Raw genomic sequence first — 24,789 nt, 5'->3', positions numbered from 1 at the left:
AGCAGCACTGCAATGATTACCTCCGCAGTTACAACACTTTGGTCTCACTGCCATCTCCACACCTGCAATTTCTTCCCTTTGAGCTCCTATCTGCATGCCAAAAAGTCTGCCAATAAGAAAACCTCATACGCGTGATATTGATTCTTTTATACGTATTCACAAGACAAAGCTACTTTGGGAGAGTCTTGCTAAAACTCTTTTTCTAGCTACCCTTGTCATTGTTATTTTTTTATTATTATTTATTTATTATTTAGCAATTTTAACTGATAGTATTGATTCTAAATTTTCTCATTCTCAGCTGCATAATGTGACATAGATGTTGTTGTTACACTGTTTTTATCGAGTGACATGACATTTTTCCCAGTCTCATCTACTTCAGTCCTATTGACTTTTTTTTTCTGAAGCTGGAGTGGTTTATGTCGGCTGATTGTGGAGGGCCAAGTTCATCTAATGCAGCAGTAACTTGCCCTCTTGGTCAGATAGTAAAGTACTACTATTATACATTTTATAATAATTTATATTTTATTGCTTGATTATAATTTTGATGCTCCTGAATATGTAAAGCACTTTAATGTTACAAGCTCAACATTGCTACCCTGTATCCTACCGGGACATACCATCCCATCTGGTTTGCGCTTATAGGGACCATTATTGGTTTCTCAACAAAAGAATGACCCAAAACACACCTCTAAGCTATTTAAGGGCTATTTGACAAAGTGAGAGTGGCTGCATTAGATGACTTGGCCTCCACAATCAGCCGACATAAACCACTTCAGCTTCAGAAAAAAAAAGTCAATAGGACTGAAAGTATGGATGAGACTGGAAAATGTCATTGTCACTAGATAAACAGACAACAATCATAGTCACTATTAATGCAAGCTGAGATGAGAAAAGTTTAGATCACTACTATTAGTTAAAATTGCTAAAAATAAATAAATAAATAAAATAAAATACAAAATAAAATGACAAGGGTAGCTGAGAAAAAGAGTTTATAGCAAAGACTCTCCCAAAGTAGCTTTGTCTTGTGAAATACAGTATAAAAGAATCAATATCACAGCGTATGAGGTTTTCTTATTGGCAGGAATTTTGGCATGCAGATAAGGAGCTCAAAGGAAAGATATGCCAGGAGTGGAGATGGAGTGAGACCAAAGTGTTGTAACTGCGGAGGTAATCATTGCAGTGCTGCTTGCTAAAGGTGGCTATGAAGTATCGAGACAAAAGGTGGAGGTGTGACAAAGAAGAGTGAAGGAACAAACTTTTTTTAACGCAGAAGACAAAAATAAAAAGGTTAAGTAAAGAGAGAATGTAACAAAGTACAAATCAGAAAGCAGGATCAGAGGATGTGAGACAGAAGAACAGAGACAAGTATAGACTGAAAAGAAGACATTGGTGATTGCAGTATTTAGGGGGTTCGCCCAGGGCGCATATGTGGCCTTGATCTTATCTTGGTTTCCAAGAAGCACCATCATACCAAGAAGAAACCAGAGGGAGCGGTTTATGCAAAGTAAATATTTCTACATCACTGACTACAGAAGTCAGGTGTGGAAAACAGGGACATTTCAGTCAGAAAATGATTGTCTAGAGCTATCAATATATAAATATGATTGAGTACAATAAGGCTCTTGGACGATTACAATCTATTACTAAATATAATTCAGTAGCTACTAAAGAGAAAAAATAGACAAGTAAAGAGGACATACTGGAGAAAATACCGTGTTGATGTAGAAGAGGTGTTGAGCGTTTTTCTTTTATGATTGCTAGGTCAGATGTCCCTATACTGCTTTTTCAAAACTCTTAACACAGTCTGAGCAGCAGAAATCAACATGCATTCAGCTATACTATTAATTTTACACAAAATGCATTCAAAGACTATGTCTTTCAAATGTCATGGACTGTTTTCCTGCACCTGCTTCTATGATATTGTCAAAACTTCAATATTTACATTCAAATCACAAAACAAGACTTCTGCATGTTGCTAGATTCTGCTGCATCTACATCTAAAAAATGCATAAACTCCTAACAGTGATATACAATACTGAGCACCTTTTACATTCCTGGATGACTTAATTGAAAATCTTGCCAGGTGAGGCAGAATCCAGAGTATTTTATACCTCTCTGGGACAACGTGGCGTTTTTCTTCCAGTCACAGGCTGGTTTAGAGTTCATCTCAGCATGATGCAGCCTCTCTGTCTACCTTATGTTCAATTCCTTATTCTTTTCCTCATCATCAGCCACATGATCAAATGTCCCTCTTGGATGCAATGAATGCTGGATGTCTGGATATATCTGCAGCAGATTACCAGAGATGGACCAGGTATGCAAAAAAAAAATTTTTCTGCAGGTGTTCTGCAAGAGAAGACGTTAGGTGTGATGTAGATGAAACCACAAGACAAGGTTGACCAGCACTATTGTATTTCTATATCTGTAGCTCTCCAGCACAGTATGTATATGCATAGTGGATATGTATAATTTTATATTACATGACAGGAACTACTTTAGTTTCATTTTAATGATAAGCTGTTATCAGTGATAGTTATGGCCATCATATAAAAAGTGTTAGTTTTGGCTTCTGACGTGTATCAGGTGTTTCGGTTGTTGTAATGAAGTTGAACCTTTTTTGACCTAATGACCTCATGACCTTACGTTCAAGAATGTTCCAGTTTGTGGCAAATGTGTTGCTATTCAAATACCGCAGAGACGTGCTGTACCTCTGCTCCAAAAGAGGAAACACTTGACTAGTTTTCCACACCTAGTGCAACTATGCAAGGGAGAAGTGAACCCATCTGTTCACGTCCATTCTTTTTTTTTTTTTACCTTTAACAGCGTGCTGTGTACTATGCAGGGAGCTATTTATTACATTTTGGATGTAAGACTCTACTGTTGAGCTACATGTCGGTACGGAGAACTGCATGCAGAGTTTTAAAAAAGTGAATCTGCGTAGAAAGATGTGATTTGGCGATTATAAAAATGTGTAAAAAGATGGGTATGGGCAGGAGGGAATGGCATGTCCTGTTATGAGCCAATAAGATGGTCTTAGTGAATAGTACAACCCCAATTTCAATGAAGTTGGGACATTGTGTAAAACGTAAATAAAAACAGAATATATACCTAAATATATACGTAAATAAAAACCTATATTCAATTGAATACACTACAAAGACAAGATATTTCATGTTCAAACTTTGTTTTTTTTTAAATATTGACTCACTTTGAATTTGATGCCTGCAACACGTTCCAAAGAAGCTGGGACAAGGGCATGTTTACCACAGTGTTACATAACCTTTCCTTTTAACAACAGTCAATAAGCGTTTGGGAACTGAGGACACTAATTGTTGAAGCTTTATAGGTGAAATTCTTTCCCATTCTTGCTTAATGTACAACTTCAGTTGCTCAACAGTCCGGGGTCTCTGTTGTCATATTTGGCTCTTCTTAATGCGCCACACATTTTCAGTGGGAGACAGGTCTGGACTGCAGGCAGGCCAGTCTAATACCTGCACTCTTTTACTACGAAGCCACGCTGTTTTAACACGTGCAGAATGTGGCTTGGCATTGTCTTGCTGAAATAAACAGGGACGTCCCTGAAAAAGACATTGCTTGGATGGCAGCATATGCTGCTCCAGAACCTGTGTACCTTTCAGCATGAATGGTCCCTGCATGCCGGCGGTGTTTCTGGGTGTTGTTTATATATGACTTCATGCATGGTAGAGTTTTAACTTGCATTTGTAGATGTAGCGATAAACTGTGTTAACTGACAACAACTGAAGTGTTGTGAGCCCATGTGTTAATATCCTTTACACACTGATGTCGGTTTTTAATGCAGTGCCTGAGGGATTCAAGATCATGGACATTCAATGTTGGTTTTCAGCCTTGCCGCTTACCTGCAGAGATTTCTCCAGATTCTCTGAATCTTTTGATAATACTATGAAATCCCTAGATTCCTTGCAATTGTACTTGAGAAACATTGTTCTTAAACTGTTGGGCTATTTGCTTACGTAGTTCTTCACAAAGTTGGGGACATTGCCCCATCCTTGCTTGTGAATAATTCTGATTCTGATTCTGATTTCTGATAAGGAAACCTGCGAAAGATGCTAATATGCCAGTGGATATGGGAAGATCACAATTTGTATATAAATACTGATACAGACACCGATACTGATGAAACAGTGGTGCTGAGATTTGAGTTAAGCTTCAGCCTGAAGAAAATGACCAACATCCTAGAAAATCAAGGAAAAGGGCAAAAGACAATGAAGATTAGCAGCAAATTCTGGTGCTGAGACGAGTTGACTGACCTTAATAATGGCATATAAATGTAAAAGTAAAGTACTAAAATTAAATTAGTATGAATGTTATGTACACTACTCTAAACCATGCTCATGTGCAAGATAGTAAAACAGAGGGAATGATTACAGCAACTAGCCACTAGCCCACTCTTGGCATCCACTGCCCGACTGTCCTGGAGACTTGGAGCAGGCTCCTTTGCCTTCACCTTCACCTGTTCATCAGATTTATGGTGTGACTCTTATTGTAGATTTTTGGGATTTGTGCCTTGTTTTTTCCTCCACATTTAAATATAATGTTAAAATATATAAATAGATATATAAACTTTCTAAGTAAATAAATACTTATAATGATAAATTAAGTAAAGTGAAGTCAGCTTTATTGTCAGTGCTGCCATATGTACAGGACATACAGAGAATTGAAATAGTGTTTCCCTCATGTCCCTGGTGCAAATGACAATATACATGAAATATAAAATATAAAAAAAATATATACAAGTTAAAAAATATCAAAGAAAAAAATGGCAAATCTAAAATATATAAACAGTATAAATATAGCAGTATAAACAGAATGAACAATATAAACAGTGTGACCTATCAAAAATAAAAGATGTGTACAGTGTAAACAGTTTATATAGTTTACAGCAACTGACTGTACAAAGTGCAACTGGGTTTGTAAAGAGAGTTTTTTAACGGAACAGTTTAAATAACAATAATGCATAAACAGACATAAATAAATAGAGTTTAAGTGAAAGCTAGACTAAAAAGGACAGTATAAAAGCTTTGGACACTAACTGGGGGTGACACATGGTTCAAAACTCCTCCAGTAGGTGGCAGCAGTGCAGCACTGAGAGGCTGCAGGCTGCCGGGAAACCTCAGAGAAGAAGTACGTTGTGACGTATGCACGTTGCCATGACTACTCCGTGACAGCAGGTGGCGGTGTCTCACCTGACGTCAGTCACCGCTGGACACCAGAAACAAAGTGTTTGTTGCTCCTCTTCAGACTGGCAGGTGAGATCATTTGTTGTCTTTACGGCTGTCACTCGGTTTCATATCCACAGGTTGTTCAGTATCTCGATAGTTATATGTTAAAATTAAACTGTAGTTTTAAAACGAGCCGTGAAGAAGTCAGCGAAGCCTCTGGAAGTTAGCTCCTGAGCTAACTGTAGCGTTAGCTGAAGCTCTTTAAACTTCACCAGCTGATTCATGATGTTCATTAAAACATATGTTCACTTTTATTCAGGGTCTGCATCGTGCCAGCAGCTTTAGTCTTCGTGAACTGACTTCATTTAACTAGTAGAGGATGTGTAACCTGTTTGTTTTGGTCTGCTGGCTCGTTTTTCTGCTGTAACAAACATTGTACACAATGTTAGTCTGTAATCACGTTACCGGGAAGATATTAGTTACCTGTATTTATATGTTTGTAGGATGTATTTGTGTTAATAATAATACTACTATCATAATAATCATAATTAATCAATAATATCATAAGACAAAAACATAGCACCTTTTAAAAATTTTGTTTGAGAGACGAGCAGCACAAAACTCAGGCAAAAAAGAAAAAAAAGAAAAAAAAAAAGTATGACCTATAAAAAATACAAGACAGTAAAGTCATAAAAGTAATAGATATAAGACAACAATTGTGTTGTTTTTTAATAAAGAGAGACATCACATCAAAGCAGTCTCTACAAATGTGTAAACAAGTTATTAAAGTCACTTATCTCCTCAGGCAGATTGTTTCAAAGTTGAGGGGCCCTGATGGCAAAAGTATGATCAAGCTTTAGTTTAGATTTCTTCAGATTGAGTCTGACTTTGGCACGCCTGAAGGCTGCAGACTGGTCTCAGTGGTCAGCAGCTCTGCTGATGAAATGATGGATGTTGTCTGTAAGAGTCAGTAGAATCCGAGCTGCTGCATTCTGGACTAGATGATGAGACGTACGTGAAGACCGTTTTATGTCCTGTGGAAAGTATTTTTTCATCAATCGGTTTTTTAACATGCACACATGTGGTGGAATCTTGTCAGAGGACCAAGACAGATAATGGTGTGTCGTTTGTGTCTGGGTCTCCTCAGCACTGATGTTAAAATCCCAACTGAAGATCAACTTGTCGTCTGTTATGTGCGTTCAACTTTTTGCCTCTTGTTCCATAAGATCTGGTTTATCACGACTTTTAACAACAATGTCCTCTTTGTTTTCAGAAACAATGGATCAGAAAATTCCTTATGATGATTACCAGCTCCCAGTGGTATTCCTGCCTTCTTATGAAAACCCCCCAGCATGGATACCTCCACAGGAGGTATGACACACATTAGTAGAATCACAGTTTGTGTTTTAACCTGTATATAACTTTAACAAATTAGACTCTACCAAAATACCAGCTTTTAACAGCGTCTTCAGGTCTTCAGTGGGAGATGGAGATTCCTCAGTTGTCATCACAAGTATGAAACTGTCAATTAATAACATATAGCATATCTGGAGTTTGAGATCAAACCCTTGCCACTGTTTAAAGCTGGTCTTTGGTGTTGGATGTGAATGGCCTCCTTGATCTTTTTCCGGTTGTCTCCCTACTCCTGGTCAGTGACTTTGACGCCTTTCCCAGTCGACATTTTGACTGCTTGCGTGTCCTTCTTCCTGGACAAAAGATTATATGAACACCTGTCAGACCAAAACCGTCAGTGGACGGCCAAAGAAAGATCAGGATGCATTTGCATACGAAACCAAAGGTGAAGACTGTGACGGAGTTGAAAGCTCTGTAAAAATCAAACAAGTAATCATCTCTTTCCAAGATGAATTACCTTTCATGTTCAATATATCTAACTTTTCTGCTGACTCACCTTTGCACAAAATATGTAAAACACGAGTATGTTCCTAATCTCTAGGTGTGTGATGTCCATGCAGGGTTTGAATTCTCACCGAATTGTAACTCTTATCACTTAGTACAAGAGGTATGAACGAAGAATCAAGCTCATGCTGGATATCATGCCATCATTCTGGTAATGCATTGTCAGCTTTTCTTTTTCTTTGTACATTTTTAGCGGGTTCATCAACCGGACTACAACAATGAGCTCACCCAGTTCCTTCCTCGTACCGTTGTGTTGAAGAAACCTCCAGGGGCGCAGCTGGGCTTCAACATCCGAGGCGGCAAGGCGTCACAGTTGGGAATCTTTATATCCAAGGTGTTTGTAGTTTGGGTGTTTTTTTTAGTGGCATTCATACTTGTTGTGCTGCTGACTATTTTTTTGCATATCAAAACATTGTGACATTAAATTTTTGTGTGTTGTGCAGGTGGTCCCAGACTCAGATGCCCACAGAGCGGGGCTTCAAGAGGGAGACCAGGTCCTTTCTGTGAATGAGGTTGATTTCCAAGATATAGAGCATTCAAGAGTAAGTCAGACCAGCAGCAGATTTCATATTTTACAGTATGTAGAGGAGTACTGATGGAATGTTGTTGTTTCAATACATTTCCATTCACATTACCTAGTTGGTTGATACCATTTTCATTGCATACCTACAACGACAGGCCCAAGTAATCCTACCGAGCATAGAGAACGTGCAGTTTTAACAGATATCTGTTATCAATCTCACTCCAGAATGTGGAGAAAATTAAATAGATAGTGTTAGCACAGGTCTTGTGTATATTTATAAAGGTTGAGCATATTTTCAACTGGCCAAAGAGGGCTGCTTTATCAGCCTTGCATGCATTCAACCAGCATAACAAAAGAGCATATTAATTAATTAAAAACAAATTAATTCAGACCAAAACCAGCAAGAGCCAACGTTGCTACAACATAAGGGCACAGTGGAAACATAAAGATAGACATAGCATCAGCAGTAAGACTAGATTTGTCATGATTTATGATGCTCTAGATCAGTAACATCAGTGGCTTTTATTTCAAAACGTTACAGTTAAATCTTTTAATTTTATTTGAATTCCTTTAGAAACATGTAAATGTATGTCAAATGGTCAAAACTTTGAATCTAATGTTAAACATATTAGGAGTGTGAGCGTTGTGTGGAAACTTTTGTGGTACTTTTAGATCAGTGCTCTCTCCAAAAAGCTGTTATTTAAATTGTAGTACAATTATGAAAGCAATAATAAATGTAGAAAATACAGAAAGCATCCATGCTGTGCTCTGTAAACATTCTCAGTCTTCCCTGTGCTCCTGACAATATCTTAACACATGTATGTAAATAATGCTTCCATGAGTTGTTTTGCATTTGTTGCATTGGCGTAACAGTTTTTATTGGTGGTAGCCTTCATAGTGGAATGCAATTAGTTAAAGTGGAAACAAAACTGATTTTTGCTTACTTATCATTATGAGGTTAATGTTGAATGCGCACTCTTGTTCTCTCGCTTTCACTGTGCAGTTCTGTCTGCCACGGGGCACGATGTTTTCTAATAAAACGAAGGCTCGATTTATGAAACTCAAATATATTTACCACCCTGAAGCCAACCTCTGCTGTAGTTACTTGTTTGTGCGAATAATATTAATCAAGTTACGTTATTACTATGCCACGCACATCATTGCAGTAGCTTTTTTTCCTGTTCCCAAATTCAAAATAAAATCATGACAATTTCAGTTCACCCCTTAAGTTAACAAGCTTCCACTTTCCACTTTCTTCCTCCTCTCTAGGCTGTAGAGATTCTGAAGACTGCACGAGAAATACTGATGAGGGTTCGCTTCTTTCCCTACAGTAAGTCATACTTATAAAATCAATTCAAAAGCATGACTGTTTGAGGGACACATTGCAGATTACTTACAGATGTTTTTAATGTAGAATATGTATGACTGCCTCCAAAACTCTGTTTTAAGAATGATCTATGCTTATTGAGAATATGTAATGGTTTCTGGCATGAGGCTTCAGATTTGTTTTTGGTTGGTGGGTTTGCTATTAAAAAGATCTTAAAAGTCTAGTCATTTGATCTTTTATTATCATAAAATCTTCTTCATAATTGTGTCTAAAACGCAAATAATGCATGTTTGATAATGTGTAATTAAACTTTAAGTATTTTTGCCCCATTGAGTTTGTCTATATGGACATATAGATATAGTAGTTTGACTTATATAAAATTAGACATTTGTGTGTCTTTTGACTGATTGTGATTTATAATATAGGCTTGCTATTTGCTTTGTATTACTGATGCAAACAAACCTTTAGCAGCACCAGCTGTTGTTTGCACTGCATACCTCCAATATGAGGAAAACTGTCTTTGGAGTCACTGAATCAGATGTTTCTGGTTGGAGATTATATAATGATATCCATTTCAGCGTTGTAAGCTTGTTCTCTGTGTGTTCTTTTATCAGACTACCAAAGGCAGAAGGAGAGGACTGTACATTAGGTGGCGGCAAAGAGAGAGAGAGAGAGAGAGAGACCCGAGAGAGAGAGAAGAGAGAGCGAGATGTTGACGGACACGTCACTGCACGTCATCACCCTCCTCCCACAGACTCTGGCCTCCATTCTGTCTCCGCTTCAAGATGCCTGATGTATGACAAATAGACTCATTTAAATTGCTCCATGTAAAGGTGACGTATACTCTGTTAGATACTCGGTTTCCTCTGTCACCCAGATACTCCCCAATGTGGTACATGATTTCTACTGCATCAGGGTGTATTCACAGGAAGTGAAGGAAGAAGCTTAGTAGACATTTTAAATGATAAATTATGTAACTGATACATATTTTCTAGTCAGGCATAACATTTATAGAGCCTGTATTGTTTGATTAAGCATTTCCTCAAACCCTACTGTACAAATTTGCCTTGATGACACTGATATAAAGTAGAGTCATGTATATATATATATATATACATATACATACACTCAGTTGGTAGTTGATTAGTTATGCCTAGCTAATTCTATCCAATACATCAACCCAGCGATAATGTCCCCATTAGGTTTTTATGTTGAAACTGTTTTAAAACACTTGACTTCATCAACTTACTGACTTTTCCTGGAGCTCTCAAGCGCAGTTCTGTAGTTTCTTTTAATGTTTCTTATATTGTGTCTACCCAGTTTATATTAATGAGGGGTAGACTAAATATTGTTTTTTTTAAAAGTACCATAAACCACAAGCTCCAAAATGACCTTACTGTTGACTCAGCACCTCTGCTCTCTAACAGTTTGACACACACAATTTGAACATTATAACATAATATTTATTACAGAACTGTTTTACTAGGCTGCATTAGTTGTAGCTATGTGTACTCACACTGGCAACTGAGTGTATATATGTGTAAAGAAATGAACATGTACATATGACTTGGATTTTAGTACACACTGACACGTATGGTACAAAGACAGCAAGGTGTTAGATATTTAAGAGCAAATTATAGTGCAAGACTTCTGGTAGATAAAAAATAATTCGAAAATATAAAATATTTAGTTGTTTTTTTTTTTAATTGTGTGGAAAAGTATTAAGCTGTGTAAATATTTCAGTGACTGCTATCAGCAGTATTTTAACACTGTCAACCATCCATTTCATGTTTCATGCATTACATTACATGAACTGCTCCCGGGCTGAATCATACTGTAGTTTTTTGATATATAAACTGAGGTGCCAAACTGTTTAATAGGACATTGTGCCTCAGATCTTACTGTAGTGGTGAAAACCTGTAATAAGGTGTTTTTTATCTCGGTGAAGAGGAGAATCTGATAGTAGCAGCAATTCATTCCAACTCAAGACTTTATCAGGTACTTTTATCATTTTAGCCTCTGTGGTTCAGGACAATCTGCAGATACAAGCTTTCGTCATAAAGTCCACATGTATTGGAGGGAACATTTATAGAAAACAAGTTGAATACTTGTGGATGTTACTGCTAGTATGTGGTTAGATCATTTGTTTTAAACGTTTGGAGACTGATGTAAATTAATCTGTTGCATCTCACTGTCTTATTCTTTTGTACACTAATCATTTTTATAAAAAGGAATAACTTTGTTTTCCATCTGATGAACATAGGATAATTGTTTTTCAGCATTTTTCATCAAAGAGCATGACACTGACACTAAAAAGAAATAAAACATTTTAAACTCTAGTAACCTTTTGTCCTTGTACTTGAAGAGGCTGGACCAAAGCTGGAAATGGACCCGGTTTGCTCTGGTATAAGCAGCCAAACTTGTTCCCCTTTGTAGGTTGGTTTCTCTTGAGATTGACTGTCAAGAGGAATGCAGTCATGACAGTGAATACCAAAGGGTGTCAACCTTGTGAGGTTTATTTAAAAAAGAAAAAAAGAAAAACAAGACCATGTAGTATTCTTAACATCAAATATCTTACAATGAAACAAAACTCTGGTGGTTCTTATTAGGGTCTTTTCTTCATCATGACTTCATCTGAACTTACAGCAATTTCAAATAAATAAATAAAAGGCATCTTTTATGGTCATTTCAATCCTTCAATTGACAAAATGCTAAATCGCTATGTACATGTTACTACAGCCTAACTAGATTTTCATCAACAACTGATCCCATCCTTGAGTGCCAATGCAAGTCTAGGGTCTGTAGAACTTAAAATAAGGATTAGATCACATAATGATTGCACAACATCTGAATAAATACAACAAGCCTTCAAACAAACTTGTATCACACATTAAAGATAGAAATACAGCTCAGTTGCTCACTAATCACAACTAAATAAATGTTCACATTTAAAAAACAAAAATCAGTAGCGAATGTAGTGATAGTTAAGTGTTTTTGTTTTTTGGCATTAAGAAGAATTTGTATCTGGTCGACGCCCTGAGCTGCTGCACAAACCCAGCACCTTTATCTAAATGTTTTAACAGTGTAACAGATCGGTCAACAAAGAAAAAGGTTGAGCTGAAATGGTTTCTAGTATGTTAACAGATAATTAATCTAATTAAAAAGTGAATGTGGTGTCAGATACATATTCACCACTACTGTCACCACTGATCTAATTTCCATTCACAGTCACTGTTAAAGGCAATGAGCGACTAGTGGAGAGCTATACTTCATTTCATTTAAAATGTGAATTTTATGTAGCTGCACCTTTTAAAAAGAAACCTGACCCATTGTAAAAGTAGTGCTGTAACTACGACACATTCAAACCCCAATGCCTCTAAGCTGACCCCCCCCCCACAAAAAAATACAACACTGGAGAGATGTTTAGCTTACTTCAACATGAACAGAGGTGAATGGCAACTTGATCTGTGCTCATTTCGGTGTGGTAAGACAGCTGTAAACACTCTTGCTCATCACATAAGGCACACTGATTAGGAAAACTGGATAAACCACAGAGTTGGAGGTCTCAAGTCTTACTGAATTTACAAAGTCCATCCCCCAATCTCTCCCTGATGGCCACTTTGATGCATTTTAACTACTGTCATCGCTGTCCCCCTTGGAGGACTCATCCACATTTTCCAGTGAGTCCGCTCTCTGTATCGAAAGTTCGGCGGCGTCCATCATGGGCAGGGTGTTCTGCTCGGGGTATAACCACGGCTTCTGGTCGGGGGAGTTCTTCTGTTTCCACGCCGGGTAGTTCTGTCCCGCCTTGTGTACACTCTTCATCACCTGCGAGGAGTGGACCAAGAGTGGACACAATAATCAGACGACTGCAGTCTGACAATGAGGATCATACCACACCTTCAAGATAAAGCTGGTCACAAAATGCTGTTGAACAGATTATGTGGAAAGCAGTCCAGCTATTTATAGCTCTGACACAATCATTAACATTTCAACAAAGGCCTTCTATCCTCATGTATAAAATGGTGATACTGCCTTTTGCATTACAGGAACTTGAATTCTTCCCGTCACCCAGATTTTAAACAAACTAGTTGAACTTTGTTTTTTTTTTTCCTGGCATTAGTAAACATTAAATCTACAGCTATTTGAATAATTTAAATGTGTTCTCTAAGCAATAATACTGAACATTTGACCCACTTCTACCTTCCTAGATGTAAATATTTGCTGAGCTGAACAACTTCTGGACTTTCTGGATTGTTGTCAAAACAAGACAGGTAATTTGAAGACATCACCTTGACCTTTCTGACATTTGTGGTGGACTTTGGCACTATTTATGCACACTTTACGAACAAACTATTCGTTTTGAGAAAATAATCTGTGCATTAATCGACAATGAAAAACAAACATTACTTGCAACCCTACTGCACTATCTCAGATGTCAGTATGGTGAGACTCCACAAGTCTTAACTACTGCCTTACTAAAACCTGCTCAAAGTGCTAAAATTCACCTTGTTAGATGGGATTAGGTGACCACAGCCTTTTAACATTACCTACAGACTTTATCTTACACATTCACTACATTGCAAAAGGGGATGTGTTACTGACTTGTAATGAATTGGTTTATAAAAGAAATCACTATTACTACATAAAAAGGTGAATGTTTAGCTGAAGGCATGAGTCTATCAATCTTGGCTTCCCTTGCACACATATGCTGATACACCTTGGTCTAAATACTTTCAACGTGCGGAGCATATGAAACCTGGGGAACGGGTTCTACCGGGAGAGACAGGCAACAGCAGCTCGAGCTGAGATATTCTTTGTCAGCAATCTTACTGGGACAGGCCCTTAAACTGGGTTTCTATGGTTACCATTGTCCTTTAAGACACATGAAACCCTCACTCCTTTAGCTGCACACACACCTATTAAACTGTTAAAATCACCTTATGCACATACACACACAGAGTCAGACACCGTGTCTGTGTTTTTAATTCAGTGCTGCTGTAGACTAGAAGTAAAAACTCTGACTAAGAGTTTGTGACAACAGTCGCAGTACTTTACATACCCGTGGAGCGAGAACTTGAGAGGCTTTGTTTACCACAACCTTCGGAAGAGAACCTGGAGCAAAGAGAAGAGAGAAAAAAGGCTCTAAAAATGTTCTGCAACAATAATTAATTTGGAAAAAAAACAATGTTTGCATTGGTTATGGTCTCACCTTTTGGGTCAGCTTGTGAAAGGTATGTGAAAGTACAGCTATTTGGTCCTGTGGGTTTGATCAAATAGCCAGTGAGGATGGAAACTGCCCTGACGAGGTTGCTGCGAGGAGGATATTTCTGTAATTGGATCAGTTGGGAAAAAAATCATGAGAACTTAAAACACATCTTTCAAGACAGATCAGTCAAATAGCTGTTAAACACAATATATACATATATAAAATAAATGCTCACAAAGCATTGAGACGAGGTGCTTCAGAAAATGACACATTTAAAATCAGTGCTTGCTATCTGTCTGGGTGTGTGTGGAGGAGGTGGCGTACCGGGTGTTTGACTGAGAAGTTAATGATAATGTACTCGTCATCCATCACCTGCCACGAACGCAGACTCACCACATCCCTGTTCTTTATTGGCTTTGGGCAAAGCCCTGCAGAGAGAGAGAGAGACAGAAACAAACAAAAAAAAGACATATAAATCTGGTTACATTGTGGAAGACTTCTTTCATAACTTCAGTTTTCCACTATCACAACCTGAGACTCAACAAGTGCACCCTTGTTATGACGGTAAATACGCTGGTGGAACAAAAGGCCACTCATTCTTCATCGCTGGGGGCTTTAGCAGCTTAGAAAGGTTTAGACAGAAGACACTCGAATAAATTATAAATGGAAGTTAAAAGGGAAGATGCTATGGGTGGATAAAAAAAATAAATCTCGTTTGACTGTATAAATATGGACAAAAGAGATAGTGGCAGTAGTGTTTATTTTTCACTTGGACTCAAAATACAGGTCCATTCTACTCATAGTTTACAATTTACAAGAAATATAACTTTTGTTTTTCTAACCTGGTCAAGAACTTTAAAACTTTTCTTCCTTATCAGGCGTTATAAAATATCTCAAATATAAATCAAACTCTAACGTGCACTTTCCCTTTTCAGTGTTTGTATTTCTGATGTGTGACAAGTGAAACTGACCAGACCTTACTCACACACACACACAGACACACACACACAGTCAGTAGAATATGATCTATAGATTTAACACATAAATAAAGGGTCCTCACATGAGTAGTATCCCACATCAGCATTAGGAGAGAGCCGGGCAATGTCATAACTCTCCAACATGGCAGGGTCCCACTCCTTACGGTACTGGCTATCATGAAGGACGTCGTACATGGTGGCAGCTGATACATCTTTGATTGTCATCTTACACTGAAACACACACACACACACACAAGTGTTTCAGGGCAATGTCAAGTTCACAGTAGACAAAAGGCCCCAGCCCATGATAATCTAATAGAGATCATTACTGAGTGTAAAGTCAGTATTTAAATGAACTTACCTTGATCTTGTGGATTTTATGTTTTTTACTTGCAGGAACTTCTACCCACACTTGCATGCCATTATGATCATACTTGTTGATCCAGTTGTCCGTTGCTAAACACTGCTTTCTGAAGTCAGCAAAGAGCGCCTCATCGGGTAAAATACTCGACCTAACAGACATCTTTTGAATATCTTTAGAAAAATAAAAACAAAATATTCCTCAGAAAAAAGTTTGGAACCTGCTCACTTCACTATGTCTGACCCGGCCGGCTAAAGGTGGTGAAACACTTCTGTACTCGTGTGCCTGTCGACCTGTATATAAGCGAGCTGATCGCCGATCAGGTCGAGCAGGATTTTTGCCATTCCTTCACACACGCCTCTCCCTCTGACGTCACAGCACTTCCTGAATCCAGGTGTGCTACGGCAGGTGCGTAAAGGTTTGCCCCGCCCCCCTCCACAGAAAGGCTCGATCCTGATTCAAAAAGATTTACAGTTTCTTACAGCTACTGCAGGTCGAAACTGATACCAGCGCTGCGGTTTTATTGTCACAATGTGTGAAAACATACAAGTTAGGTTAGACACAGTGGGCTGAATGGACAGTGTGGGCCGGTCAGAGGAGTGGGTAGGTGCGAATTGCTTCGTGTTGATGAATCCAGAGTATCATCACGACTGAAAATGTTAACAATAAATCATGAGAGAAATATGAATAGGTCTCAATTTGTCATAATAATGGATATATTTATAACTTTAAAGAACTAATAGCTCAGTTATTGTACGGTGTCCTTGGGTGACAGAAAGGCACCTATGAAATAAAATGTATTATTATTATTATATAATCTAGTTTACGTCATCAAAACAGATTAAAATAAACAAAAATAGGTTAGTGTGTCAAAAATGTTTTTATTTTTACTTGCTCTTTCAGCACTTCACACTTCACAAAATGAACCCCCGTAGATCCAGAATTGGAAAATAATCACAGTTAGACAAGCTGGTTTAAATCAGCTAATATGTTGATTATGAAATTCCAGTTCATACAGCATGTTTTAAATTCATTGCTGTCAATAGCTTTCGGACAAAATGTAAATCAGCAGTGTGAGTAGTGCAGTGTCATGATCAGCCACACCTTTCTATTGTGACATTTCATACCTGTGTCACGTTGCCTTATGTGTAGTTTCAGTGTACTTTGGTGCTATAACAGGTTTCTCACATTCGACTCAAGTGCTCTATAGCACTTACTCTACTGTACTGAGGAACAGAACACGTGTTTGTCGATCCATACCAGGTGAATAAGACTTGATACCAAATAATCTGCCATGGAACAGCAGTGCTTTATAAAGAAAGAGGTCACATATGTTAATTTTTGGTGAAATATCTTTATTTTATTCCATGTGATAGGCCTACACTTGTGTTTCATTAACTCTCCTTTTTATACATCAGATAGTAATAGTACATTATTCACACAAACGTTGCTAAACACGAGTAGACAGCATATTTCAAATGGACAGACACAATTCAGAATAGCACAAAGCTGAGTATTTAGTCAGTGACAAGTAATAGAAGAGCTGCTCATGTTAAAATGGGTGTTTGATGTAAGTGACTACTTAAACTTTGAAATCCATTTTAAAACGGTGACATTTCAAAATAAGCTACAGCAAATGACCAGTGTCTTTTGTTGTGCTATGGCTAGTTAGTTGGTGTGTGTTAGACTGTGTGTGTGTGTGTGTGTGTGTGTGTGTGTGTGTGTTTGTCTGGAGATGGTGCAGCCTTTACCTGCGACTGTAAACCAAGTAACTGACTACACACACTGCAAAAAGTCATTTCTAGCAGTGTGAGGGGGGGGAAAAAAAAACATTTCCGGGGGGCCTAAATGTCGCCTTTAGGTGGAGTCCCAGCAGACACGCAAATAATAAATTAAATAAACTTTCAACATGCGTGTCAGCATCTGTACTTTTGGTCAAGCATACAATGTTATCTGTATGTCCAAGTTACAAAATAAATAAAACACATAAAACCAACAGTCCCTACACAGGCAATAGCAATACAGCAAAGGATACTGCAACTAACTTCTCTGCACTTTTTACAGCAAGGGTGTTAGTAAGCGTTAGCTGTATCTGAGGACAAACTCGTTATCTACCAGCTCTACAAAACAACTAGTGAAGCCATGAACCAGTCAGCAGGCTTCTTTTATATTTTACAATATTGTGGCTTGATTCAGTGCACAACGTTGGTGAACAAACAAGCAAGGCATCTGTGTTCTTATCCATATAAATCCTGCATGGGGAGCATGCTGCATGTTCTTGCAATAGTGTAATCAACACAACACAAATTATCGATGAGATGGTGGGTAAGTCGTAGCGACCAAAGTGACAAGTTTCCATCAGTGTGGAAAAACTAAACATTGACTTTTTTTTTTGCCTTTATTTCCTACATAAGGGGCATCTAATAACTGAAAACTCCTCCTCAGACGTGTTAGTATCTGTGCAGCTAATTTAACAACATCGGAAAGACAGTTGCTATCGTTTAATGCAGACATAGCTTCAGGTTAGTAGCCATTATAATGAACTTGGGATGGCGTCCCTTTGATGAAAAAGGATATTAATTTCCTCATTACTTGGTTACACATCCCTTTTTACGGCACTGTTTTGAATAAGGTCTCAAATTCGGTACGTTTGGTCTGCTAACACACTGTTGGATTTGGCAGTTTAAGCCTACAGATGTGTTAGGTCTAAACAACCGTCAATACAGGACTACTAACCCTCTCGATGAAAAGGGTTTGAGCCCAATGTGGTAATATGGTGATGGTTGGCAATAATGTAAATTCACTGGCAAGTTCCTGTCTCTACTTCCTCAAAATGAGGGGGAAAGGAAAGAAAAGTTCTCTGAGAGATAGAATCATTTTCGGCAAACTCTCCATTTGCAATAAAAAAAGTAAAATACAACGGGCTGAGAGCTCAGCCTTGCAGAGTCATTTAAATAATCCCAAGCAGTTTTACTTTACAACAATGACAAGAGTAACAGCACTAAGATTCCGAACTGTGCAATAACTCATGAGCGGTTAGCTATGTCAGTCTGCAGTCCTATATAATGCCATGCAACTGGATGAAAATCTGAACATATCGTTAAACTTATTCCTTGTTTTTAATGTTTACTTTTTAACCATTTTTTTTTCTCCAGATAATCTGTTTCAATACAGTAATGCACATCCACACGGTTACTCTGAAAAGTCACTGAGTTGAAACGGGGAGGAAAAAAAAAAAAGAAGAAAAAAAAAAGGTAGGTCCTCCAACCCAATGGCGGGGTGCCAAAGGGTGGAGAGAGTGGCCACTGAGAGACAAGCTGTTGGTGGGGAGGAGACAGGCTGGGCGAGGGTGAGGTGTACTAGCAAGAGCAGCTGCTCTCGGTGACAGTCATCTCTGGCTGCTTCTCCAGTTTTATGTCGATCACTGAGAGGAATTGGTTAAGTAACATCATCGATGAATTTGCACATTTCACTTCAGTATTTTCTAACTGCCATCTCCTCAGAGAACACGGTCTCTTTCCTGCAGGGTGAACTAAGAGGCCTGTTGGCTTATTAAATTCACTATTATAGTGTTAAAGCCATGGTTATGATAACTTGACAAAAGTATGACAACCATGTTTGTTTAAGGCATTTTTTTTTTTAAAGGATACTGTCCTCTTTGCTTTTCTCTGGTGTGCTATCCATCCCAGGCAATGCAGCAGCAACACGACGGAACAGCTATAAAACAAAGTCAGAGGAGTTTAAAGGTTGAACACAGCAAAGGAGGTCTTATTAAAATATGATTTAAGGATATATAAGAAAAATGCTGTCAAGTAGGGATGGGTGATTTAGATAAAATCCACTATCAGGGTGTATGTAATGTTATTGCATATTGATATATATATTGTGATACAGTAAATCTTCAATTGACAAACATTTTTGGAAGATTATTTTATGCATAAACTATCTATTTTTGTCTAATCTGGTGTTTGATATATTGGAGGGATAGTAACCTCACATAAACAAATATATTCCCTCTCGGTATATATAGTCATATCACCCAGCCCTACTGTCAAAGACTAGATACAGTACAGACAGAAGTTGTAACTATTTAACTCCTAAATGATTTATTTTATTGTATAAGAGGAAAAACAATAAACAGTTAAAGCTGTGAGTGTATTGTGTAACATGAAAGTAATTGCTGATTTAAAGAACAGCGTAGAAAAATGAAGGTCGACGTGCTGACCTCCTCCAGTGAGCAAATCCATCATATTCACAGAAACATTTTCAGAGCTGCAGAAGTTTGAGTGAATCAGACAAAAGATACTTGAGCACACATGAACACAGTAGTAGCATTAAACCTGTGCAGACCATGTGAGACTGAAATATCTAAAAGCAGAGCCTGTGGAGGGGGAAGAAACACAACTGACACAGTATGTACAGAGAGTGCTAGACATGTCATGATGCCACGAGAGGGGAAAAAGGAGGCGGGAAAGAGTTAAGTGCAGACTTTGATGGCAGAATTAGCTCAACTACCTCGAGAGAGCAGATTCTCTACCTGTTTGACATTGTAGCCAGTCTTTGCGCTGGTTTCAATGAACATGACATTCAGTTCCTTAGCTCTCTGCTCGCCCTCCTCCGTGGTGATCTGTCTGCTCAGGTAAAAGCAGAAGGGGGGGAGATGGTCGAACAGACAGATATGGAAAGAAACGCAAAGAGGCCAAAAGAAGAGAGATGAGAGAAGAGATGGAGAGAGAAACAGAGAGAGCTCAACACTGAATCTTGTTTTGAGTGAAAGAGAGAGAGAGAGAGAGGTTAGTTTAGTTATAACACAGACAGACAGACAGAGAGACAGAGAGGAAGACAAAGGGAGAGAAGCTGCTGTGCTGTGTAAAGATGAAGCAGCAGGAAATACGAGGTCACCCATTCATTCAACAGCCACACTCTGATCCATATAATGAATACATGGAGGGGCCGTACATCCCAGACGGCACAGGCTGGCCTCCCTGACCTAAAGAACAACATGGCTGTCAGGACTATTTATCAGTATTACAGCGGCTGTTGCTGGACACCAACCTGTTTGACGTTATAGCCAGCCTTGGCACTGGTCTCTATGTACATCACATTGAGTTCACGAGCTTTCCTCTCTGCCGCTTCAACAGAAACTTGCCTGCCATGGTCCCGGGAAAGGAGGGGGAGGGAGGGGAGGGGAGGGGAGGGAGTGATGTGGAGTGTGGTGAGGGAAACACACAAACAAAAATTAAAATGACATGGAGAGAACAGAGCAGGAAAGGGAACAAAAACAGTAAAGCAAAGAAAAAAAAGAACAGAAATATGATCAAATCATAAGAAATAAAGGTATTTAAATCGCTAATAAAAAGGCTGGAGTATGTAAAAATACCAAAGGATGATAAAAGTCAAAACTGGATGAGATGCACTGAAGGGAAGAAAAGTGGGATTCCAGGCTTTGGCAGAGTTTATATACTATAACACATCATGCTACCTATTTTCTAATTGTAGTACAATTGTAAAAATTAAAGTCTGTCTATCAATGAACATAAACAGAATAAGAAAATCATAACTACAATCTTTCACACATCTCACACAACCGTGTACCTTTTATCCGCCAAGTCTGTTTTGTTCCCAACAAGCATAATAATGACATCACTTCCTCTCTCTGTTCTAACATCATCAATCCACTTTGAGGTTTGCTGGAATGAATTAAGATCTGTGGATGAAGAAAAGCACACATAGATTACTGTACATATCAACCACATGTAACCCCAAAAGACAAGAATAACATTTGGTACTCTAGCCATAGTTAAAAGTGTGAACAAGCAGGTATTACTCTACATTAAAAAAGGCAGAGCATCTTATGTAGAGTAGTCATGTTAGTCGGCAAATGTGTTGAGAAAAGAAGCCCGAAGAACGAAAATATACTTCAAGACATTCTGAAAGTTATTGGCAGAAAGATGTGAAGTAGCATCTATGCTAAGATAGTTTCCTTCCAATTGCTCTAGACCCCTACAGAAAGGTTAGAGTACAGCCCTGACTCACTGGTGATGTCATAAACAACCACGGCAATGGTAGAGTCACGGATGTAGCTGGGAATTAGGCTACGAAAACGCTCCTGTCCAGCAGTATCCCAAAGCTGGAGCCGGACCTGAGGATTGGAGCGGAGGGGAAGAAAAAGGGAAGGAGATGGAGATAAAGAGGGGTAAAAGGCAGAACAAGAAAGTGGAGAAGAGGACAGACATAAAGGAACTGCAAGCCAAGCAGCGGAGATGAAAATGGCCTTTTTAAAATGGAGGAATAGGGAGAATCATTCAAATGCAACAGGGTCGGAGATGACCAGCATGCAATTAAAAAGGAGGCCCTGCCGAATCATTATTTAGGCTGTTAGAGGATCGCTGCTCATGAGGTGACATCTGAAGACTTTTTTGTTCTGTTATTCCTTCCATCAGCCTCATATGTAACAGCATCTAGGAAGCAGACCCCTCTGGACAACCCCTGGAAAATGTTTTAGTAGCACTCCTAAACAGTCTGAAATATACCATCATTATACTGTCCAGTGGGGTTTGCCAGGCTAGTAAATGTTTTTTGCCCTTCCACATACTAAGCGAAGGACAAGGAGGTGAGGCAAAGCCATGATACCTACTGGCTATGTCATAAACCACCACAGCAGCGGCTGAGTCTCGGATGTAACTGGGGATGAGGCTGCGGAAACGCTCCTGTCCGGCTGTATCCCAAAGCTGCAGCCGAATCTGTGGCCAGCCGTGAAATAAATGTGGGGAAAGGGGGTGGGGGGTAGAGGGTGGGGAGTGGTATTTGATGACCCAGCCAGGGGATGGAAGGAAAACAAAAACTTGAAATAATGATGGGAACTAAAAAACATGATCACAAGTCTGACAAAATGAATAGTAAAATCTAGAATAATGTTGTTTTTTTTTTTTAAAAAAGAAAGAAATAATGTGAAATGGTGGATGGGAAATAAATGGTGGCTACTACATAATGAGCACATGCATGCTTTGAGCTTTTCTATGTTTTAAAAACTACCAATGATGAATGATGAGAACTACAATAAAGTACACAAGACTTACCGTGCGGTCTTCTAAGTACATGGTTTTTGACAAAAAGTCAATACCAATTGTTGCCTGTAAGACAATAGCCGCATTAAAACATTGTCACACAGAGAGACAAAGCTGTTTAACAACATCACTGCATACTCGTAGGATGACGTAAAAAACATTTATTCCATTTGGGTGTTACTAATATCACACTGCGGTAAGTCATCATGAAAGAACAGCTGTCATTAAGGTTACTCACACCTGTGTCATTATGCTTATTATGGTAAACGTCACCTGTGTCATGCCGTGATGGGACACATTACCTGATAAGTGTTGTCGAAACTGTCGTACATAAACCTGGTGATGAGTGAGGTCTTCCCAACTGTAAGAAAACACAGTGACAGACACGTTCAACATTTGATCGTGGTAATTAAACAATAATATGGATTCTAATTTTGTATAATAGGTTTGGGGGTGGGGGGTTAAAAAAATGAGTCAGAGACAGCACACAGTGAGTACATTGCTGCTCTCATTGATGCAATGTGGACTGCTGAACCCACACGCTGAGCTGGCACTATGGGTGGAGCCACGATTTCTTTTTTCTTTCTTTTTTTTTTTTGGTGAAAATGAATATGACTCAACTTTTCACAATGTTGTTTCGTGGTGAGAGACTTGTCACTGCTAATATAAGTCAAGTCACACATAAAGCACAGTCACGTATGATAATATCAGAGTCGGTTCCCTCCGGTTAAATGTTCCGGGGCGGGGAGAGGGAAAGAAAAAGGCCGACTGGTCTGGACCTCAGTGGCCGACGTGGCTCTGCAAGGCAAGGTGCTGCCGTAAGAAGCTAACAGCTAGTGAGTTGAAAAGAGCCACGCTCACAAATACACATAAACATACCCCCCTGTTTGTTTTTTTGTTTTTAACACATACAAGCCTTTATGTTTGAACGGCAGTGAGCTCCCTGCGGCCTGTGTCAGGGTTTTAAAAATGGGCGTCAATACTTTCATAGCATAGCTACCTGCTAGCTGAAAGTAGCTAGCCAGCGACCGTTAGCCACAGTTAGCCGGATGCTGATGCATCACAGGCTGCCAGCTACTGTAAGGTCACTGAACAGCCACTGATTTAACCCGGCGACAAACAAATATGTAGATGAATAACACACGTCTGTGATATTAAACGATAACTACGTATTTATTGGTACACCGGAGGCTAGCTTAGCGGCTCGCCGTAGCTAGCTGTGCAATGACATCATCGCGACTCGGTGAAATGTGAAGATGTCCCTCGTCTTTTTGTCTCATCACCCTCAGCTAAACATCGTCCTGGCACTGAAATACAAACACATTTGACTGTATCATCACTGTCCACTGATGTCCTGCCGGTAACTTTATTCTGCTAGCCAGTGGAGCTAGTTAGCCACGTCAATGTTAGCCACTTTTTTTTCTAACATCAGCCCAAATAAAACACTCAAACGCGGCGTTTTTTTCTCCAGCTTACCGCTCTGCTCGCCCAGAAAGACGAGCTTGAACTTTCGAAGAGGGTTGCCAAACTCTCCGCCGCCGGTCGTGGTTGACATTTTGACAAAAAAAATAAACAGCTATCTAGCTGACCTGGCTAATGATGTGATGTCTAGACCGGAGAGGAGCGAGTAGTGTATCTTTATCCCGCACTAGCCAGCGCTATTGTTTTCTCCAACACACAGGAGGAGAAACAGCGCAACCAAGAGGCGACCGGAGAGACAAAGTGCAAAAGTAGTGTAAAGCCTGATGATGTGTACGTCTATGCATTGTATTATTATTATTAAAATCAAGTTTAATCGGCTTAAGATGTCAGAAGGAGTGAACATTTACACACGGAAATCACACTCCAGTCCATTTAGCCTCTGACATTTTTACTAAAGCTGTGTGAGACAGTGTGTTTAGTGCAAAAATAAAAACGAGGAAGGCTCTCCAAACCAGTGTTTTTCTATGTGAGTCACAGTTTTTGGAGCCATTTGAAGAAAAAGACTTTCATTCTATGTTTAGCTGTATGATTCAGATCAGTTATTTAAAGCAACTTCCTCGACCAGTACACCTTTTTTTTTTTTTTTTTTTTTTTTACAGCAGCTATTTGACATGGAATAGTAAACACAGGTGTTACCAATGATCCTAATTAAGGCTCCATTCCATTCAGGCCAAACAGAGTCAGGGTGCTGCTGTGGTTCATGTTGATTCACCGGAAAGTCAATA

At 38.9% G+C, this 24,789-nt stretch overlaps 4 protein-coding genes across 6 annotated transcripts in view; 2 read left to right on the top strand and 2 right to left on the bottom strand.

The window, feature by feature from the left end:
- Positions 1–2,050: 2,050 nt before the first annotated feature.
- On the top strand, positions 2,051–11,307 carry pdzd11 (PDZ domain containing 11). Its single transcript, XM_019256217.2, has 8 exons — positions 2,051–2,083; positions 2,232–2,314; positions 5,105–5,288; positions 6,475–6,572; positions 7,312–7,452; positions 7,562–7,660; positions 8,911–8,971; positions 9,583–11,307. Exons 4-8 carry the CDS (start codon positions 6,480–6,482, stop codon positions 9,615–9,617), a joined length of 429 nt encoding a protein of 142 aa, XP_019111762.1. The 5' UTR covers positions 2,051–2,083; positions 2,232–2,314; positions 5,105–5,288; positions 6,475–6,479; the 3' UTR covers positions 9,618–11,307.
- Positions 11,308–11,456: 149 nt separating this feature from the next.
- On the bottom strand, positions 11,457–15,874 carry stard14 (START domain containing 14). The gene is made up of 6 exons (XM_010736580.3): positions 15,516–15,874; positions 15,238–15,385; positions 14,502–14,605; positions 14,181–14,298; positions 14,031–14,083; positions 11,457–12,796 (listed from the first exon to the last, which is right to left on the bottom strand). Exons 1-6 carry the CDS (start codon positions 15,675–15,677, stop codon positions 12,599–12,601), a joined length of 783 nt encoding a protein of 260 aa, XP_010734882.2. The 5' UTR covers positions 15,678–15,874; the 3' UTR covers positions 11,457–12,598.
- Positions 15,875–16,849: 975 nt separating this feature from the next.
- Positions 16,850–24,264, bottom strand: rab41 (RAB41, member RAS oncogene family). 3 transcript variants are annotated; one of them, XM_010736582.3, is made up of 8 exons: positions 24,059–24,264; positions 22,885–22,943; positions 22,595–22,648; positions 22,153–22,258; positions 21,111–21,222; positions 20,571–20,664; positions 19,166–19,232; positions 16,850–18,939 (listed from the first exon to the last, which is right to left on the bottom strand). In XM_010736582.3, exons 1-8 carry the CDS (start codon positions 24,135–24,137, stop codon positions 18,875–18,877), a joined length of 636 nt encoding a protein of 211 aa, XP_010734884.1. In that variant the 5' UTR covers positions 24,138–24,264; the 3' UTR covers positions 16,850–18,874. The 3 variants fall into 3 exon arrangements, with proteins under 3 accessions (XP_010734884.1, XP_010734887.1, XP_010734885.1); XM_010736585.3 differs by lacking the exons at positions 20,571–20,664; positions 22,153–22,258 and adding exons at positions 20,053–20,146; positions 21,552–21,657 and having other exon boundaries at positions 24,059–24,262; XM_010736583.3 differs by lacking the exon at positions 22,153–22,258 and adding an exon at positions 21,552–21,657 and having other exon boundaries at positions 24,059–24,261.
- Positions 22,971–24,789, top strand: part of inppl1b (inositol polyphosphate phosphatase-like 1b) — a 28,916-nt gene continuing 27,097 nt past the window's right edge. Inside the window, exon 1 of the mRNA XM_010736587.3 lies at positions 22,971–23,418. The gene's annotated coding sequence lies outside the window, so the exon portion shown is untranslated. The remainder of the gene's footprint in view (positions 23,419–24,789) is intronic.

The sequence above is a fragment of the Larimichthys crocea genome, chromosome I (genome assembly GCF_000972845.2).
Source record: "Larimichthys crocea isolate SSNF chromosome I, L_crocea_2.0, whole genome shotgun sequence".
NCBI classification, from domain to species: domain Eukaryota; kingdom Metazoa; phylum Chordata; class Actinopteri; family Sciaenidae; genus Larimichthys; species Larimichthys crocea.
The sequence above is the reverse complement of the archived record's forward strand: the minus strand, read 5'-3'. Positions and strand labels throughout refer to the sequence as shown.

What these genes read in the sequence shown, in the direction of transcription:
- pdzd11 (XM_019256217.2), top strand. Translation starts at nt 6,480, where the DNA reads ATGGATCAGAAAATTCCTTATGATGATTACCAGCTCCCAGTGGTATTC. An exon ending in AAGATATAGAGCATTCAAGA is followed by an intron (nt 7,661 to 8,910) that starts GTAAGTCAGACC and finishes CCTCCTCTCTAG; the next exon opens with GCTGTAGAGATTCTGAAGAC. An exon ending in GGTTCGCTTCTTTCCCTACA is followed by an intron (nt 8,972 to 9,582) that starts GTAAGTCATACT and finishes TTCTTTTATCAG; the next exon opens with ACTACCAAAGGCAGAAGGAG.
- stard14 (XM_010736580.3), bottom strand. Translation starts at nt 15,677, where the DNA reads ATGTCTGTTAGGTCGAGTATTTTACCCGATGAGGCGCTCTTTGCTGAC. An exon ending in TTCACAAGCTGACCCAAAAG is followed by an intron (nt 14,084 to 14,180) that starts GTGAGACCATAA and finishes TCTTTGCTCCAG; the next exon opens with GTTCTCTTCCGAAGGTTGTG. An exon ending in CTCAAGTTCTCGCTCCACGG is followed by an intron (nt 12,797 to 14,030) that starts GTATGTAAAGTA and finishes CACTCCTCGCAG; the next exon opens with GTGATGAAGAGTGTACACAA.
- rab41 (XM_010736582.3), bottom strand. Translation starts at nt 24,137, where the DNA reads ATGTCAACCACGACCGGCGGCGGAGAGTTTGGCAACCCTCTTCGAAAG. An exon ending in TGTACTTAGAAGACCGCACG is followed by an intron (nt 22,259 to 22,594) that starts GTAAGTCTTGTG and finishes GGCTGGCCACAG; the next exon opens with ATTCGGCTGCAGCTTTGGGA. An exon ending in GGTGGTTTATGACATAGCCA is followed by an intron (nt 21,223 to 22,152) that starts GTAGGTATCATG and finishes CTTCATCCACAG; the next exon opens with ATCTTAATTCATTCCAGCAA.